This window comes from Ascaphus truei, chromosome 11, assembly GCF_040206685.1.
Source record: "Ascaphus truei isolate aAscTru1 chromosome 11, aAscTru1.hap1, whole genome shotgun sequence".
Classification (NCBI taxonomy): Eukaryota; Metazoa; Chordata; class Amphibia; order Anura; family Ascaphidae; genus Ascaphus; species Ascaphus truei.
Window position 1 is genome coordinate 31,524,733 of NC_134493.1, and position 17,926 is coordinate 31,542,658.

The 17,926-nt window shown below is 41.5% G+C and overlaps 1 protein-coding gene and 1 long non-coding RNA gene across 5 annotated transcripts in view; both read right to left on the minus strand.

Moving 5' to 3' along the window:
* Window positions 1-1,940: 1,940 nt before the first annotated feature.
* LOC142463140 (uncharacterized) lies at window positions 1,941-5,190 on the minus strand. Its single transcript, XR_012787377.1, has 2 exons — window positions 4,454-5,190; window positions 1,941-4,415 (listed from the first exon to the last, which is right to left on the minus strand). It is a non-coding gene; the product is annotated as an uncharacterized LOC142463140 (long non-coding RNA).
* A 56-nt stretch (window positions 5,191-5,246) lies between these two features.
* PDGFA (platelet derived growth factor subunit A) overlaps window positions 5,247-17,926 on the minus strand; it is a 48,956-nt gene continuing 36,276 nt past the window's right edge. Inside the window, exons 4-7 of one of the 4 annotated variants that reach the window (XM_075565481.1) lie at window positions 10,517-10,640; window positions 9,943-10,058; window positions 8,753-8,840; window positions 5,372-5,390 (exon numbers count right to left, since the gene is read on the minus strand). In XM_075565481.1, coding sequence (XP_075421596.1) covers window positions 10,006-10,058; window positions 10,517-10,640 — 177 coding nt within the window. In that variant the 3' untranslated portion in view covers window positions 5,372-5,390; window positions 8,753-8,840; window positions 9,943-10,005. Of the gene's footprint in view, window positions 5,391-8,752; window positions 8,841-9,942; window positions 10,059-10,516; window positions 10,641-17,926 lie in introns of all 4 variants that reach the window. The other 3 variants (XM_075565480.1, XM_075565479.1, XM_075565483.1) reach the window with 3 other exon arrangements.

Here is a 17,926-nt window from a genome sequence, read left to right on the forward strand (position 1 = left end):
ACAATTGGGTATTGTTTATCAGAAGAGCAAAGGATGGACAATTTGTCTCAGATTAGAACTGCATCTCAAGAACGGAGATGTGGCACAAGTGGAATGTGGTGATGAACCGGTTCTGACCTAAATTATCCCCTGCTACATTCTCATGGGAAAATGCTGCCTTTTCATGCTTGGTAACCATGAAGGATTCCGCCTGCTAAGGACAGGTGACCCCGGCCATGGCAGATGTTTTATTTGAAGATTACATTCTTCAAACCATTTATAAATTAAGGTTTCCAAGCATGACAGCCCACGGCACGGATGTTTCTAGGAAAGAAAGTAGATGGTGTGTAAAACTGTGCTGAGGGTACAATAGGGCACACACTTAACCGCTTCAGCCCTAGAGAATTCTGCAGTGAATGGGTTAACAGCACACATGCCACATACTTACATCAGGTGCAGATAGTGGTCACTTGTAATTTCTTAATAAACCCAACTTTCTTATTAAACCCTTGTTCCTTTGCACACAAGGATCCACCACCTACACATTTAAATAAGTGACATGTAAGATGCATCAGGAACGTCAAAGAGAATTTAGAAAGTATTCTACATTTTCACTAAAGGGACCAATAGCCACATAAGTGTTAATTCAAATAACTTTGTGCTTCACTTAATCCCATCAATGCTGCTGGAACCTGCAACATTACGCTTTAACTCACCAAGCACTAAATACAGGGATTACACACAACGTATAAAATGAGCCTCTTTATGTGCACTTTGAGAAATGCCATAAAGTTTCATTGGGAAGGCTAGGCTCCCAAAAGATGTCGCTCACTTCTGCCTCTGTTTCACATCTCTGTCCAAAAATCCAAGGAAAAATGCACTTTTGGTCATAGGATCTCTACTGGGACTTCCAAAGGGAGCCGAAATAACTTAATCTTTACTCTGGATTTGACTCATTCTTGGCTCACAAAGGCCGGCCAAATCCCAGGGCCCTGGTCTGTCTGAGACACTACTGGATTTCTCACTTCTAGCAAAAGCCCTTCACTCAACCGTTTCCTAGCCTTCCTTTTGAAGGCATATTAAATCCATACGATGTCTTCTGTAGCATGCATGGTTCAGACTATTTTGCTATTAAATCAGCCATACTAAAGAAAAAAGGTAGCCCTCATATGACCTTGCAGTTTCAAGGTCATATAAGTATTTTATGCCACTATGTCTCTTCCCCAAGAATTCTTCAGCTCCCCCCCCCCCTTAAAGCTGCAGTTCAAGCAATATCCTACATGTGTTTTTTTAAATAAATCAGTTCTGTATTATGAGAAAATACTTGTAGCATTAAAAAAAAATGTTTTAAAGACATTTTTAATGTTTCGAATGTAAGAAGCATTTTCAAAGTGACAGCCCCCTTCCCATAAGCTCTGGCTCTTGAGCCCCGCCCTCTCTCTAGCAGTGAACCAATTGTATCTAATAACTGCCCAGTCAATCATATTCTAGGAACTACATTGCCCAGAATGCTGTGCAAGAACTGAATTAAATAACCCAGAGCAAACAATTGATTACAGGAGAACGGATCGATCTGCAGCTTAGCTAATCACTTGTCAGTGTGCAGATTGTAGTGATGCACATATTAAATGGGGGGGAAAAAAAATATATATATATATATATATATTTTTTTTAAACGGCAGCTTGAACTGCAGCTTTAATACATGTAAGTGGGGATACACAGTGAGCAAGCTGCTGTAACCTGATGTTCATGGGGTCAGGGAGCAACGTACATGTAGGATATTTTATTCACACAGCTTTCAATTGTATTGTTTCAATGCGATCGGATGTGTTGCAAGCACATAATGCACAGAACTCTTCAGAATGCTGCAGCCATGAATTCCATCTACATCATTTTAATAGATATACAAAGTCTTTGTTTCAATTAGATATTTCTTAGGCAATAAACAAACTGAGTAACATTATTGGTATCCCACCGAAACATAAATATATAAATTACACTTTTATACAGGGTTTCTTTTCTTTTTTTTTCTTACGCAGACACAAACATTCATGTGCATAACATTGTGAATGGTACACTTAATTGCAAGGGAGCACACACAATTAAATACATGTATTTCCAGTTTTTGGCGCTGATTGTAACTCGGTGGGAAAAGGATTGCAGAAGTACGGCTAACTGGATCTCTTGACATGGCGAAGCCGACGGGAATGTACTCAACACATATGCATGTTTTAAAGGTGCATTCACACTTCCGTGTACAAAAATATCATGTTTACCCCCACCTTATATTTAATATTTTTTCACTTAATCGTCTATGATTCGCAATACTTTATATGTTAAGACTATATCCCTTAACCTTAAACATTTCTTCTCCGCTTTTTAAATATTAACACAGATACCGTTTCTCTTCAGCCTCCACTGATTTGTCGTTTTTTTGTTATATTTCTAATAACATTGGAAAATATATTTTTTTAAAAGGTTGAATGCAGCCAGCTTTAATGCCACCCACAAAAATGCCTATTATTTTCTTAGAGGCTTCAGCCCTTTTAAAAATTACAGCCATTTAATGTTTGATTAAAAATATAATTTTGAGTAAATGCACCTTTAAATTAACTCTCGACAAAAAGGTTTGAATATATTCATCATGCCACAGAAGCAAAATGTCCTTGTTCGTGTTGTGATAGAGTAACGTCTGAACTTCAGATGAATTGATCAATGACATTTAAAAGGTATATCACTCTGTGTACGTCAAGTCATTTTTCTTTGCACAAAGTTCATATACATTTACAAACAGGAATACATTTCCATTGTATCTCCCATACAACAAAAAGATCCAGTGGATTACTGTAAAAATGTATGCGGTTGCTATCCACGGGTAACAGTGTGAACAGGAGCAGGTAGAATTACACACGTAGGGGAATCCCAAGAAGAATACTTAACACGTGGCTGTTTTAGCATCGAATTGATGGTGTTCAAGTCATTTGGACTACATACTGTATCTGTTAAGGCCAATGCCGTTTGCTCTGATTGTATTTACATGCAGCACAGCGTGGGATTATATGGAGGATTTGGGGGACGAGAGCCTTGATACACAATAAAATATCACTTGTTACCCAATTTATTATTATTTTTTTTAAACTGCATTGCGCATCAATTAACCCCCCAGGTGTAAACTGGCATAAAAAAAAAATGCGCTTTAGAGAAAGCGGATAAACAAGCTCGTTATATGTGATAATGTAGCCAAAGGACAGAATTTAAATCATTCCAGGCGCGACAGTGTTTACAGGCCTTATAAATAGTCATCTACTTTAGGATTCCAATTGTTAATGGAGATCTTTTATTAGCGCTTGGCCTTGGGGTATAACATGGAATTTTGCCACCTTTACAGCAGCTGTAAAGACATCGGATATTGGATACCTTGTGCTCAAACATTTATCTGCAAAACTATAGCTAAACATGTGTATGTGGCTTGGGGTATGGTGCTACAAAAATATGACAGAATGCATTTTTGTTTTTGTTTTTTTGGTTCAAGAAAACATAGCAGGCTTTCTTACTCATATAAAAATGTTAATTTTAGATAAAAATACAAACTTCAACTTTACAAAAAAAAGAACACATTTCTGTTGAATACACACAAGCATAACTTTTTTTACCAAAAATAAAGAATTTAGGATTTGTTCAAATACACATAGCAAATATTTCCCTTGCTACTGTGACACTGTACAATGCACTTACAAGAATAAAATGTCAATTTCGCACTTCTGGGCGTGCGAAACACCGTTGGTTGTCCATGGTCAAATAATAATAATAATAGAATTGCCCAAACTAAATGTTAGCGCTATTAGGCAAACTGGCACAGGTTTGACGTTGCACAGATATCCCATGATTAAGTAATGCAAAACATGTTTTGTTTCAAATTATTTTAAATTATGCAGAGACGGTGGAAACAAAAGTGGACGAAGTGTGGACTAGATATACCTTTGTTTTTTTATTTGAATACAGTTCATTAGTTTGCATCCTGCTAGAGGAAATACTATAGCCTTAGCAGTCTGGTATATGTGTTATCTGCAAATCTTGTCCATTGGAAAATTATAAGCTAGGCGGAACGTATAGAAGGGGGTGCGCTGAAAACGCATTCACTCTTGCACATGATACAAAGGACTTGTAGAAGATGGTCTCGCTTTCTAATTACAATCGCCTTTCTCTTATTCTGAAAGTATACATATATATTTGAAGGGGTTTTAAAGGGCCTTGTGCCCCTTACATATTTCAGATGCTATCCTGGTAGAACGGTCCTTCGCCTCCTCAATATGATCACTCACAAACACACACTTGCTGGGCCAGTGACGAGGATGGAGAGAATAAATGTGTGATTTATATAAAAAAAAACAACAATCTTTTGCTTTTCTTTCAAGGACCTCATTGCCGGGAGGGCCTGCGACACTGCGGAGGGCCTGCGACACTGCGGAGGGCCTGCGACACTGCGGAGGGCCTGCGACACTGCGGAGGGCCTGCGACTTGCTTTTGCCATAGCTGTGCAATCCATCACTGGGCCTGCAAGCAATGAAATGCTTAAAAAGCAGCATTTCTAGAACTACTACGAAAAAAATGATAAGAGATATTTTAGCATACATTTCATTTTTTTCTTCTTCTAATGGGCAAGAGTGAATGCACATGTAAGATGGCCACACTACAAAGTTCTCAGCTGCAAAACGTGGCAGTTAATGCTCAGCGTCTCTGACCCACTTTGGAGCAGGAAGTTACTTCGTGCTGGGACTGTGCTGCCATATTGTATAACCCCCCACAGCTTAATAATCACTCCATGGAGTAAAAAATAAAAAAAACAAAGTCCTCTTAAGGCTTCCCAGGTTTTTTGTGAAGACTTGAAACACCACTGAGCGAGGATGGATCGTTTCTATAGCTTCTGCGTAGACACTTGTTCAATTTGATACATTCCTGGCTTTTTTTTTTTTTGTGCCATGGGTCCGACAGTGACATCCATCTTCATCAGGAAAAAGCCGGCACATCTATTGACAGAAAGCACCAATTGCTTTGACATCACGCCTCTATTCACTCGCAATGTTTCCAGTACTTTGATATCCTTCTTTCATCCAACTGCCATTTTGTTTTGTTGCCGCAGTTTTTCTGACAGGGGGAAGCGCCTCTTCCCTGTAAGAGTGCTACAATACTTGCTTTGATGTCACATTACACAAATGTACATTGTTCCTTTGTTCTCACACAGTGTCTTTTGAACCAGTGTTTTTTTTTGTTTGTTTTTTTCCTTTCTTTCCGCACAAGAGAACAAAAATGAAAGTCAATAAAAGCACCATACGTAGAAGGTTCAGGAATGTAACAAAGAGCGTACATCCGTGTCCCAGATGAGCCGGTCTAGCTTATTCTCACCTCACATCTGCAATTGAAATAATAATAAAAAAAAAAAATTAGAGGCAAGTACAAAATTCAGCTTAATTCCATAAATAGAGAATCTATTCCATAGAAATCACAAAAAGGTGCAGTGTTCGCTTAATCGGTCCATAAAATGAATGATATATTTTCACCTTTACAAACCTACTATTTCATCTTGATCACTTACAGTAAGTAATCCGAAAATACTCCAGTATTTTGTGATAAAAATCATTCTTAAGGAACTGGTTTACAACTCAAGCGTTCAGTAATTGTAGAATCCTTTTCTCAATTATCTGTGAAACACAAGACTAACCTCTAATAAAAAGTATCAAACACTGGATATTCCATGGTATTTAATATGTTGTTCTGGGCTAGGACTTGGGGTCTAGAAATGAAAAAAAGCTATGAAATAATGTTTAGACTAGGAAAATGTCCCTGTGACCCTTATGTGGCTAAGTGCAATATTAATTTACATTGCTAAGATACAATTTGGGGATCTGTGTTCCACTAAGAAAAGGCTTATTGAAAAAATACAGTCACCCAAAACACCTTTATGTTTAAGGTTTTTAATGAATATTTGTGTTTCTCGGCTGTATTTAGGCTCCTAACTTTGCTGCTAGAGGGTCCTTTTGAGCACGCCAATACTTGTTCCCGTAGCATTGGGTAAAAAAAAAATTCAATCCATATTTTTACCAATATTTTTGCAGCTAAATGTAAATACCAATAGCTGAAGTTTTTGGAACTGTTGTTTTTCTGCAAGACCTCCAACTAAAATGTATATATGAAAGCAGTTTTTACTTGGTTTGTGTTAAATCCCCATCATGTTTCCCAGTTCAAAATTCTCGGACTGCTCATCATATGACTTGGAAATGAAAATCCATATAGAACTGGGAATCTTGCTTCAGACCTCATTAACATCAAGATCAAGGGGTTTAACAAACGTGCGCCATTAACGTGGAAAAAAATGTGTGGGTTTTTTTTTTAATGGCACGCACATCTTCCCACCCTCAACCTAACCAGGAGACTTCTTTCCCGTCCTTGCGCTAAAACAAATATTTGAACATTTAGTGACAAAAGCACTCATTAAGAGATTTGTCCTGTAAAACTCTGGATCATTTTGTGCTTTCAACGATCAGTTCCGCTTCTGCTTAAGAAATACAAAGACTTGAAAAACCAATCGATCCCATGCCACAAAAACACATGGCAAAGTCTTTGTTCTGTAATTCAAGCGTGCGTGTGTGCGCATATCTATATAGTTGTGTGTGGGTGTATCGATCTATAGGTAGACACACACACACACGGCTGTTTTAAGACCTTCGTAGGCCCTAGGCACTTATTTCTAGAGGCCTGTGTGTCCGATATTTTTACTAATTTTTATGCTAATTTCATCGTTTGCTTGTTTCTTTCGATACTAGCGATATTTGGCATAGATACTTTTGTTTCGATATTTAAAGGTATCGATACTTCGAAGGCATTTTAAATTAAAATTCGCTGTTTTCTCTTATTTTGTGATTTTTTTTGTTTTTTCAAGTGAAATATTGTAGGCCCTAAAAGGTTCGTAGGCCCTAGGCACTGTGCCTAATCTGCCTAATGTATAAAGCGGCGCGCGCACACACACACACACCAGAGAACACACACACACACACACCAGAGAACACACACACCAAAGAACACACACACACCAAAGAACACACACACACCAAAGAACACACACACACCAAAGAACACACACACACCAAAGAACACACACACACACACACACACACCAAAGAACACACACACACCAAAGAACACACACACACCAGAGAGAGAGAACTCTATGGTTTCAAGCAAATAATCCTCTCCACAAATTCTACTTTATACTGGCGCTACAATTCAGTGAAAAGCACTCGCCAATATAACTCCTTCCCAGCTGTAACAGTTTCATGATCAAGTCATTTTGTTACGTTTTCCTTTTATCATGGCACCAGTATATTTTTCAGCCATGGGGGAGAAATACAGTGACGTAAAATTCTAATCGAATAATTGAGCAATACACAATAGTAACATGTTAATAATTTAGGTAATGGGGTCCAGCCTTCTAGATGGTTAGACAGGAAACATGTAATCGGCACTTGCCAGGGGCACATGCTAGGATGCTGCAGAAATTCAGCTCGGACAATGGCAGCTAGAAGAATTACTACCGACTGCCATCTGTAATCGATGCCACAAATACTGCTTTAATACTACGTTACTTTTAAAGCTATTGCTGTAGCTAGCGTTGCTAGTGAAATGACAGACAGAATGTTGTTCATAGATAAAGTAAAGCATTACTGCTGCTTTGCTATGGTAATGCAGTTTGTATGCACACTCCACTCCTGTAATCCTGGAATGAGCTTGCAGGCGTAGTTCAAACATATCAAGTACCCAAGATGTTATAGGAAGAGGCCCACTATGAGTGAAGTGAAGACACTCAACCATGTAACGTTTTCGACCGCCTACAAACTTGTTTTCTAACAAAATCTTCAAATCTAGGCCCCAAAGTCTGTCTCTGAACAGCACACACACAACTCATGGGTAGTATACAACACACACACACACTGCTCATTTTGTTGGCAAGTGAATAACAAAAATGTACTTAACAAGGGATTGCAGCGATTTTCCTAAGAACTGGATAGTAGACAATTGTCCTTGCAAATATTTTCTATTATTATTGTATAGAAAACGACTACTGGATTTAACTAGCTGAGATCAGGATGAAAAAGTAAAAAAAAAAATTAAAAAAAAAAGGTAAAAACTGTACAACATATGGATTTTGTGGTCCGAGTAAGTTTAACCCATTGGCTGCCAGAGGCTTCGGTAACGTATTGCAGAGCATTAGAAGAACATGCAGAGCGATGCGTTGCAGGCCCCTCTCTGGCAGCAAAGGGGTTACACAAAGCATCCAGCACCTTTTGCCATCTCCACCTTGGGCTCTGGCACCTTTCTCCTGGAATAGAGAGATGTTTAGACTTGCAATTTGTTCATGCACGGTGCTCCCCCACCCCACACACACACATCAGCACGATGACACATGGTGAGAAGTAGATGACACTCCAGATCAGAGAAGCTTAAGCAGAGGAACTTTAAAAAATAAAAATGAAAAGTGGGGGGTGGGGGGGGGGTGAGATAGGGAAACAGGCGAGGAATGCAAGAGGCTTGGGTGACGTTTAGCTTAAAGGAAAAATACCAGCGGATAGAATTATCAAAGCCAAAATCACATCTAATCTCTTTGCAGCCTTGAGGTAGCAAGTGTCAAGATTGAAACAAGTGATTGTGCGGACGTGATACGCAGTCGATTAGAATTTGTCATTCCTTGTGCTGTTATTTCCAGCGAGATGTTCCTACCTGCCGAGCAAATACAAAATCCCCAGCTGTCTCTAGGTTGGCTTTAGTTTTTTTCGCTTCCGTTTTTTACCCGTTTCCCTAGGCCTTCCTGTTAACATAAGGGTAGGGACTCGTGAAAAAAAAGACCTAAGCACACGGATCGGGTTCAATAACGATGCGAACGGATACTTTCCGATGTTCTTCCCTGAAAGAAAACTGGTTAGCGAATAGATTAACCCCGTCGCTGCTGGAAAGGCCCGAAACATGTAGCCACGCAATAGAAAACAGACTTTGCTGGCAGATAAGACTCAATTGGCCCAATGGGTCTGCCCCTTTCCCCAAAATGCTGTAAAACCTCAGATCGCTTTCTTTTGTATTGACGATAGCCCAAACATGTTTTAATTCCCGTACTGTATTAGCGCCTACCACCTCTGCTGGGGGTCAATTCCATGAATCCACCACTTTTCCCATGAAGACGTACTTCCTCTTATTTCCCCTCAGCCTCCCACCCTCCTGCTTCAGAGAAGGACTTCTCGCTCTCGTTTATCTCTCCGAAATACGCATCCCTCCTATACTTGGTACAATGCGTTTGAAGGCCTTTCCAGCAATGAAAAGGTTAAAGTATTGTGTAGCCGCTGCTTTTCAAAAAAACCTCTGTTTGCAGGTCAGATTACATATTCATTACAATGCAGGCACCACCAGGGGAAGGGTTATAGCCTCAGAATTGCCGAGGTTTACCTGCTCTGAGATTTCCAAGTCAAACCCGCTAACTAGTTAAAAGCCATTTGTTAAAAAGCAGGTAACGGGGCTGGACTACAAATAACTCAGGATGTGTTCGCTCCAGAGCAGATCATCGAACACGAGGAAGATCGTCAAGTTCCGACTCCGCTCCAAAAATAACATATACTGCACTCCCCTATTCCATGCCCAAGTGTAAAATAGGGATCTCCATCAGTAAGCAGGAGCGACGAAGTTGTGACACAGGCACTGTAGGTCATTCTTAGCTTTCATGTTTTTGGGAGTTGTTTTTTTAACATGGGATTGAAATTAACAGGTATAAAATGATAGTATTGACATTAATGCAGAAATCCCGCCCATTTTAATTATATTTTTAAAAAATTGTATTTTTTTTTTTGTAAGAATTTGAAGCGTGGGGGGAGATTGCAGAGCTGAAACCTGCTACTTTCAGCTCAGCTACCCGGGATACTTACAGGTTTAGCTGCCGGTGTTACTTCCTGGACATTTAAACGGTCGTCCAATAGGAAGCCAAAACATCATCCCCCCGATGACGCAGCGCCCGTGAGATTTGGCAGCCATTTAGATTTCCCTAAAAGGGGGAGAAAAACACCGGCATCTAAACCGGGAAGTATCTTGGGAAACGGAACCCGCCCCCCTCTCCCCCCCCCCCCCCCCCCCGCTACCCCCGGGGGCTACGAATAGTGCGTTTCGGAAGATTCCTACACGTGGAATTCTTTAAAAGAGCAGCTGGGTTTGCCGCTTTGAAAATGCTGAACTATACATGTTCTAACTTGAAAATGTAGACTAACCAATCAATAAAACACTGTTTCACCAGATGCAATCATTATATCATTTTTCAATGACACAGTTATTCCCCAATTCTAGCAACAACAAAAAAAAAAAAAAAAAGAGAAAACTAAAAATATGTTTTTTTTAATTGATTTATTAAGAATGTTAATCTTTGCTGAATATATGCGATAAAATGTTTAGAAACGGCACGGTGAACCATTTGCGAAGAACGGAGACGCAGAGAACAGAAAGCCTTACCAGTTTCCTCTTCTCGATAATCGGAGTTAGAGTTGGCTGCGCACGTGCATTCCAAATGCTCCTCTAACCTCACGAGCACCTCTTTTAATTTGGGTTTTTTTCTTACATATTCTACTTTTGCCACCTGCGATGGAGAAAAAAAAAAAAAAAAAAAGAATACTTAGGGGCAATTCAATATACTGCAATGCTTCTGCGTGGCCGGAATTAGCCCTTATATAGTGCTCTGTTAGTGATACGTGCAAGTTGATTCACAATTGTGTACACTACTTAAAAACACAGATTAAACCCTTTATTGCTAAATGGATTAAAGGAAAGAAGAACACATATCACCGACATTAGTTCACTTTACTCCCATTGTAGCTGTTCTTTAAGCAAATTAATGCACAGCAGAGATATGGTCCCATTCATCCTATAGACTATGTATAGTCCATATTATCTTTACAAACCTGAAAACATTATTTCTATTGACTGGCGTCTGTTATGTGTATTTTATTGGTCTTTCATCTACACACGTCCCTCGTGTATTGGAATAAGGGGTGTAAGGCTCCAATTCACTAAAGGGTGCGAAGCTTTAGCATCCACTTGAGTGGGAATTAAGGCGTGCCAACATTTCGTGAATCTGGGCGTCAGAACATTCTACCATAAATACGATCATTTAAAAAAGAGAAATCCACCCTAACCTCCATTTTATTGTTATTTTTTATATGATTGCCACTGTGGGGTCCTTTAGTGCACGGGTGCTCAACTCCAGTCCTCAAGACCCCACCAACAGGTCAGGTTTTAAGGATATCCCTGCTTCAGCACAGGTGGTTCAATCAGTGGCTCAATCAAAGCCACCTGTGCTGAAGCCGGGATGGATTGTGCGACCTGTGCTGTAAATGTATAAAACCTCACCTGTTGGGGGGTCTGGAGGACTGGAGTTCAGCAACCCCCTCCCCCCCAGTTCCAAAGATACATACTGGTGAAGCAACCGGTATTACTCCATTTTTTTTAAAGGGGATTTAAACGGCCGTTCCAACAGGAAGCGACAACTAATGCAGCTTTGTATTTGCCAGCCATTTTTTTCCCCCTGTGAGAGTTAAACCCGGTAACTTCACCGGTAACTATCTTTGGTACAGGGGGTCACCGTACCTGAAAATAGTGCAATTTGGCTCAGGAAACCCCATACCTGGAACAAAATGGGGTAAAATAAAAGAGTAGGAAGAATTGCTCCCTTAATACCAGGTCTTAATGCAGAACTAAAACGAAATACATGGAGGGGTGATCAGGTAACATTGTGTTCTCTTTTAAAACACAGCGACTTCAACAAATGGAAATAACCAATTACGTTTCGAGAACGTTATCCCTGGGGCAGCCAACGCACCGCGCACGCGCACACACACACACACACACACACACAGTATGTAATGCTTCCCATGACCATGTGAGTTGTTTGACTCCAACTGACCCTATTCCAATCCCAAACTCGGAGTGAAGTACCTCATCATTTTGGGATAAAACAGACTCACTCAAGAGGAGGCAATTGCATCTTGAATTTCTTAGCACCAACATACTTGCCTTCATAAGTCTTTCCTATGGTGCTGAACATTGTATTAAAGACTGGTGGGTCTGTCCCAATGATCTTACAATCTAATTGTACATGCCAGATACACTCAATATACAGTATACACATCAATATCTTAAAACATGCTGTTCAAACACATATTTCACTAGGTCTGTTTAACTTTCCAGTGCAATACGGGGCCTTTTATGTATTTAACTTTTATGCAATGTAACACACACACACACACACACACACACACACACACACACACACACACACACACACACACACACACACACACACACACACACACACACACACACACACACACCACCCCAAAAAGGAATATATTGCCAAGCAAAAACGCAGTTGGCCTCTTGCAGAATCCCATTGATAAAACCATCTGTCCAGTTTCGAGGTGTTGACATCACATCAGATAACAGCAAAGCTGGCAGCGTGAATACAAATCACAGTGTTTAGATTTTAGATAGTGCTATGAACTAATTATTTATCAATGTGTGTTTGTAACTTTCCTATCAAATGTTGGCTTTAGGGAAATATTGACCATCTTCCTTTGCCAAGAGAGGTCGATTTGCACAGTTTGTTACCACTGAGGAAAAGAACGTTTTTCATTGCTACATTTTACTTCCGTATAAGCTGCGTTTTTTTTAAAATTATTATTATTTTATTTCCCCTTTAATATGCGCATCAATACAATCTCCACAATGATAAGTAATTAGCTAAATTGCCGATCGACGAAAATTAGGCTCGAGGATTCGCTAGTTCTTTTCTAGGTTCCTTTTCTTGTTCTCACTACAAGTTGAAACTGAAATGAAATAGGCATATGGTGGTCAGCAAAAACCGGGACAAGTCTCACGCATCCACACAATGATGTCATTAGCTAAGTTGCCGATCGGCGAAGATTTGGCTCGGGGGTTCACTAAATGGCTGCCAGTGCAGCAGAAGAGGAACAAAGATGCAAAGTGCTGTGGGAAAGATCATGTGACCAGGCAGTTACTAGATAAAATTGGTGCACTGCTAGAAAGAGGGCAGGGCTCAAAAAGGGGTGTGCCAGAGCCTGTTTCAGAAGAGGAAGGGGATGTGACTTTGTAAATGGTTATTATAGAAACAAAAAATGCTTGTTACATTATAATACATTAAAAATGGCATTTAGAGTTGGTTAAAAAAAATGCTACAAGTATTTTCTCATAGTACAGAACTGATTTATTTAAAAAAAAAAACAAACATGTAGGCTATTGCTTGGTCTGCCGCTTTAACGCGCTCTTAATATTTTCAAAGCTGCCCCTTTATGACCGATTTGAAATTATAAATTGCTGAAGCCTAAACTCCTCCATCACGCTCCAAACAAACCAAGTAAAAGTTGTCAGTATCTCCAGATATTTGGAATAAGGTTTATGGGCCTAAATTCCAAAGGCTAGTTGAACATCCATTAACGCGACCTCCACAAACCTTCCCAAATGTACTTCCCTTTATGTTCAATGGAGGTTCCCCGTAGTCTTATAAATCCACATCCCGCCGGTTCAGGACATATATTAGGCTGAGGCCCCAGTACCCCCGCTGCACGCGCGCCCGCTAGACTGGCGGCGCGTGCAGCCGATTCCCTGGTCTGCAGGAAGAGACCGGGGGGGGAGGGGGGGGGGAATGGGGGCACGGCCATGACATCAGCCGGCAGGCTCGCCCTCATTGGCTGAACCCCCGTGGGGGGCGTGGCTTAGCGCTCTGTCGCGACTCCTGCTCTCAATTCTATTGAGAGCAGAAGCAACTCTCGCCACAGCGCTGCGGCCCCCCCTCGCAGCGGGCCCGGCACCATTGAGGGGAGGGCTCTCATCCCTGCAGCGTCTGCCACAGCTGGCGCTGCAGTAGCCAGCGGGGACCAGGCCTTAGGCCTGTGTATCAGAGGAACTTCCCCTTACTTACTGGCTCAAATGTAACAATGTCCCAGACAGCCATGTTTATCTCGATAAGATACAAAGACAAACAAGTAAAATCTGTTCCCTATCTCAGGGAAGGTCTCTCTCTCCGAGGGACCCCACTGCACAGATACAATAAAATTATATACAGGGGCTTTCATTTTTTAAACAAATATTTTTAAAAAAACTGGACAGGTGAATTCTCACTTCATCTACACCCTAATGCACAACCCCTCCGCCCCCCGAAACCTGTATGAGTAACTCATATAATGTTCGTATAGTATATTGCCCCCCTGAGCATATCCTGCTCTAAAAAGATCAAATTAAAGAGTTCAAGTGGTAAAAATAATTATTTTCTTAGGCCGTGCCTATAGTGTCGTCGATGGCGACACGGCGGGTGACGTCACCCATCGCCACCTGCGAAAGTTATGTTTCGCCGGGCGGCGGGGTCGCGGGATTCCGGCAACTTGATTTGTTCAAGGGCCGTCACGTGACGCGGCACCCCTTGAAAAAATCTAATTTTGCCGGCTTCCAGTTTCCGCGACGGCGACATTGCTTTGTCGCCGTCGCGTGCGCACTATAAGCGCACGCGGTGGCGGCAATGTATTTGTTTTCGGGCAACGTCGCCGTCCCTATAAGTGCGGCCTTAGCCTGTAGCTTGAGGTTACTATGGTAACCTTTACACTGCACTGGGGAGAGCTTCATTTTTACCTCCCGGGCACTTCATATTTCAAACGCTTATATCTCCTGAATAAAGCACGTGATTAAAAAAAAAATAATAAATAAATAAAACGGCTTTGTAAAGGGCAAGAAGGGCATGGGGAAAGCAAAATGAAACGCAATTGGCACAGACTGCTGGTTTAAAAATAAAACGGGTGCTTTACCATTATGCTCAGTGTCCGGTGGTGGGGAAAAAAAAAAACCATTTCCACACAAGCCCGAGAGAAAGTGGAGTTTCAGATACTTTCAGTCACTGCCCTTTTTGTCAACAGGCCACGGAGACGGCTTTCATTAGGCCTGCAAACAAAAGTGCTATAGAGTCAGACACAGTAGCAAAAGAAAAAAATGCTTAACTTGAAGACATTTTCCAAGGCTGTCAGATTTCCATTGAACAAGTCGGAGCTGTCTGTGACAAGTAAGAATGCTTTGCGAGAAGGTCAGCTTTGGGTCGCAGTAATATATGTTTTAGTTTCTTTTATGCGGAGCTCGCTCCACTTAATGCTTTTCAAGACGTTGGGTAAATTTGACTCATCCGGCACGAAAGAATGGCTAATCTGTGGAACTCCACGAGATCAAATGGTGATTAAGGCGTAGAACTGGGAGATACAGACAGACGCCCCAGTGGGCCTGCGATAATCTAGCAAAGTCTTGGATTTAAGGATCTGCCTGAATAGTGAGCGTATCTTGGAAAGTCCCTCTGCAACGCTGGCTGGGGGAAGAGCAAGGCATGGAACGGTGCTATACAAATACTCAATACTCCCATCACCACTGCATAGACGCAGCACTGTGAAATGGTAAAACGGTCAGGATAATTCTACAATGCTCATATGCTTTTGATATACAGCTATCATTTAATGTTCCACTGACCGTTGCTCTCCAAAATGATGAGTCACCGCCTCCCAGATCAGCCAAGGTTTATCCGATCACCATAAAAGGTGCTGTGGTTTTTTGGGGGGAAAAGACTCAGATAATGTGTTATTGTTTAATTGGAAGATCAATGTCCTTTTTTTTTTTTGCCTGCTCTTATTTCCCATCAGAATGCTTGGAGGAGATTAAAGCTGTAATTCCTGAGCCATCTTCCCCTAAATATAAAGAAATACGACCTTTTCACTGTGGATTTGTTATTCAAATAATGGGCTGAAAAATATGATTGGTCCAGCCAATAAAATAAAGCTGCTAACTCACTCTCTGCCCTAAAGCCCTCTGACCCCTTTCAAATACCTATAGATAAAGCCCTATTGTGCGAAGCTGATCTCCGGTTGGTTACTCCTGGGGTATAAAGTGCAACAAGGGTAGGCACAACACCACCAACACGGGGAAACCCCACAAGGGTCTTTGTGTTGGTACTTCTTCAGGTTGTATTTTCTCCAAAGCAAGTACATTTTAGGGGGCATGGAGGTAATAAAGATGATCACATCGTTACAACAATTCATTATCCCTGCACACAAACTGCTGTGTTTATACGCAAGATCTCAAAGTCGCAGAGCATCTCAGAATGATATAACCATCGTAACATCCGGAAGAGCAGAGGTTGTTTGGCCGGTGTAAAAAGGATGTTAACCCCTTTGTTGCAAGAGGGGATAAGGGAAGGCACGCAAAAGCTGTAATTATTAGAAGCCCCTCAATGTTGTTGGACGTCAATCTGTACCAGCGGCACTCGGATGTATTACACTATATTTCTTCTCATCGCGTTCTATCCGACCTTCACAACATTGAGTATCTGTTCCCCGGGTCATCAACTCTGAAATCATTACAGATCCGCAGTGTACACTTCCAAACCTCTGCAGACGCACAAAAGTTTTCACCAGCAAAATGTGCCCCTTTTTAAAATCAAAGAAAAAAGGGCAGCTGAGAAAGTTCGCAAGCAATTTGCCGGCACAAAGTCAGTGTGCATTGCAATTTCATCTAATATGCAAATTCTCTAAAATCACTATATTCACTTAGTACTGACAATATACACAGCCCTTATCATACATAGCACTTATCTGAGATCTGACTCCAAAAGACTGTTCATGGTCCCAAGGTTCAGCAAAGTATCCTGAGGCTCCTCCTCTTACTGTGCACCCCAAAACAGGAACAGTCTACCAGACTCTCACAGCCGCCACCAGTCTAAGGGCTTGACCCCGCTGCCTACTACAGCGTCCGCCACATGGACGAGAGCCCTCCCCTCAGTGGCGCCGGGCCCGCTGCGAGGGGGGGGCCGCCACGCTGAGGCGAGAGCTGCTCCTGCTCTCAATAGAATTGAGAGCAGGACTCGCGTCGAGCGATACGGCACGCCCCCCGGCGGTTCAGCCAATGAGGGCGAACCTGGCGGGTGACGTCATGGCCGCGCCCCCGTCACGCCCCCCGGTCTCTCTTCCTGCAGCTCCCTGCAGACCAGGTAATCGGCTGCACGCGCCGCCAATCTCGCGGGCGTGCGTTACAGCTGAGTTACCGGGGCCTTAGCCTTCGTTCTTTCAGAACTAAAGCTGTCTCACATTTTAATCTGGTCTGTAACTGTTACATACGCCTATAATATATATTATCTCTAACTGTGCACGCAATGTCTTGTATATAATGTATACGCTGTTCACTTATGTAACTGTATTTGTAACCATGTATTATTTGTCTTAACTCTGTGCCCAGCACATACGTGAAAACGAGCGGTAACTCTCAATGTATTACTTCCTGATAACACATTTGATAAATAAATAAACACAGGACACACCGCGTGTTTCACTCCTGTCTGGCGATATTACACTGAATACTTACTCATTTGGCGACATTATTAGCCCTTGGGCAAACATGTGACAAGAATTTTTATTTGGTGGGGGAAAACACTGTAATCCTTAATCTATATTGTCCAAAGTGGCCGTTTTCAGCCCAAAATCCCCATTAAATCAATTGGGATTTTCGGCTGAAAACGGGCTAAAACGCCACTGTGAACAATATGGAATTCCCCTTAAAGCTGCAGACCACGCAATATCCTACAGGTGTGATATTTTAATAAATCAGTTCTGTAGTATGAGAAAATACTTCTATTACTTTTTTTTTTTTTTTTTAAACAACTCAGAATGCCATTCTTTAATGTATTATAATAGAACAAGCATTTTGTTTCTATAGCAACCATTTACAAAGTCACATCCCCTTCCCCTTCTGAAACAGGCTCTGGCACACCCCTTTTTGAGCCCTGCCCTCTCTCTAGCAGTGCACCAATTGTATTTAGTGACTGCCTGG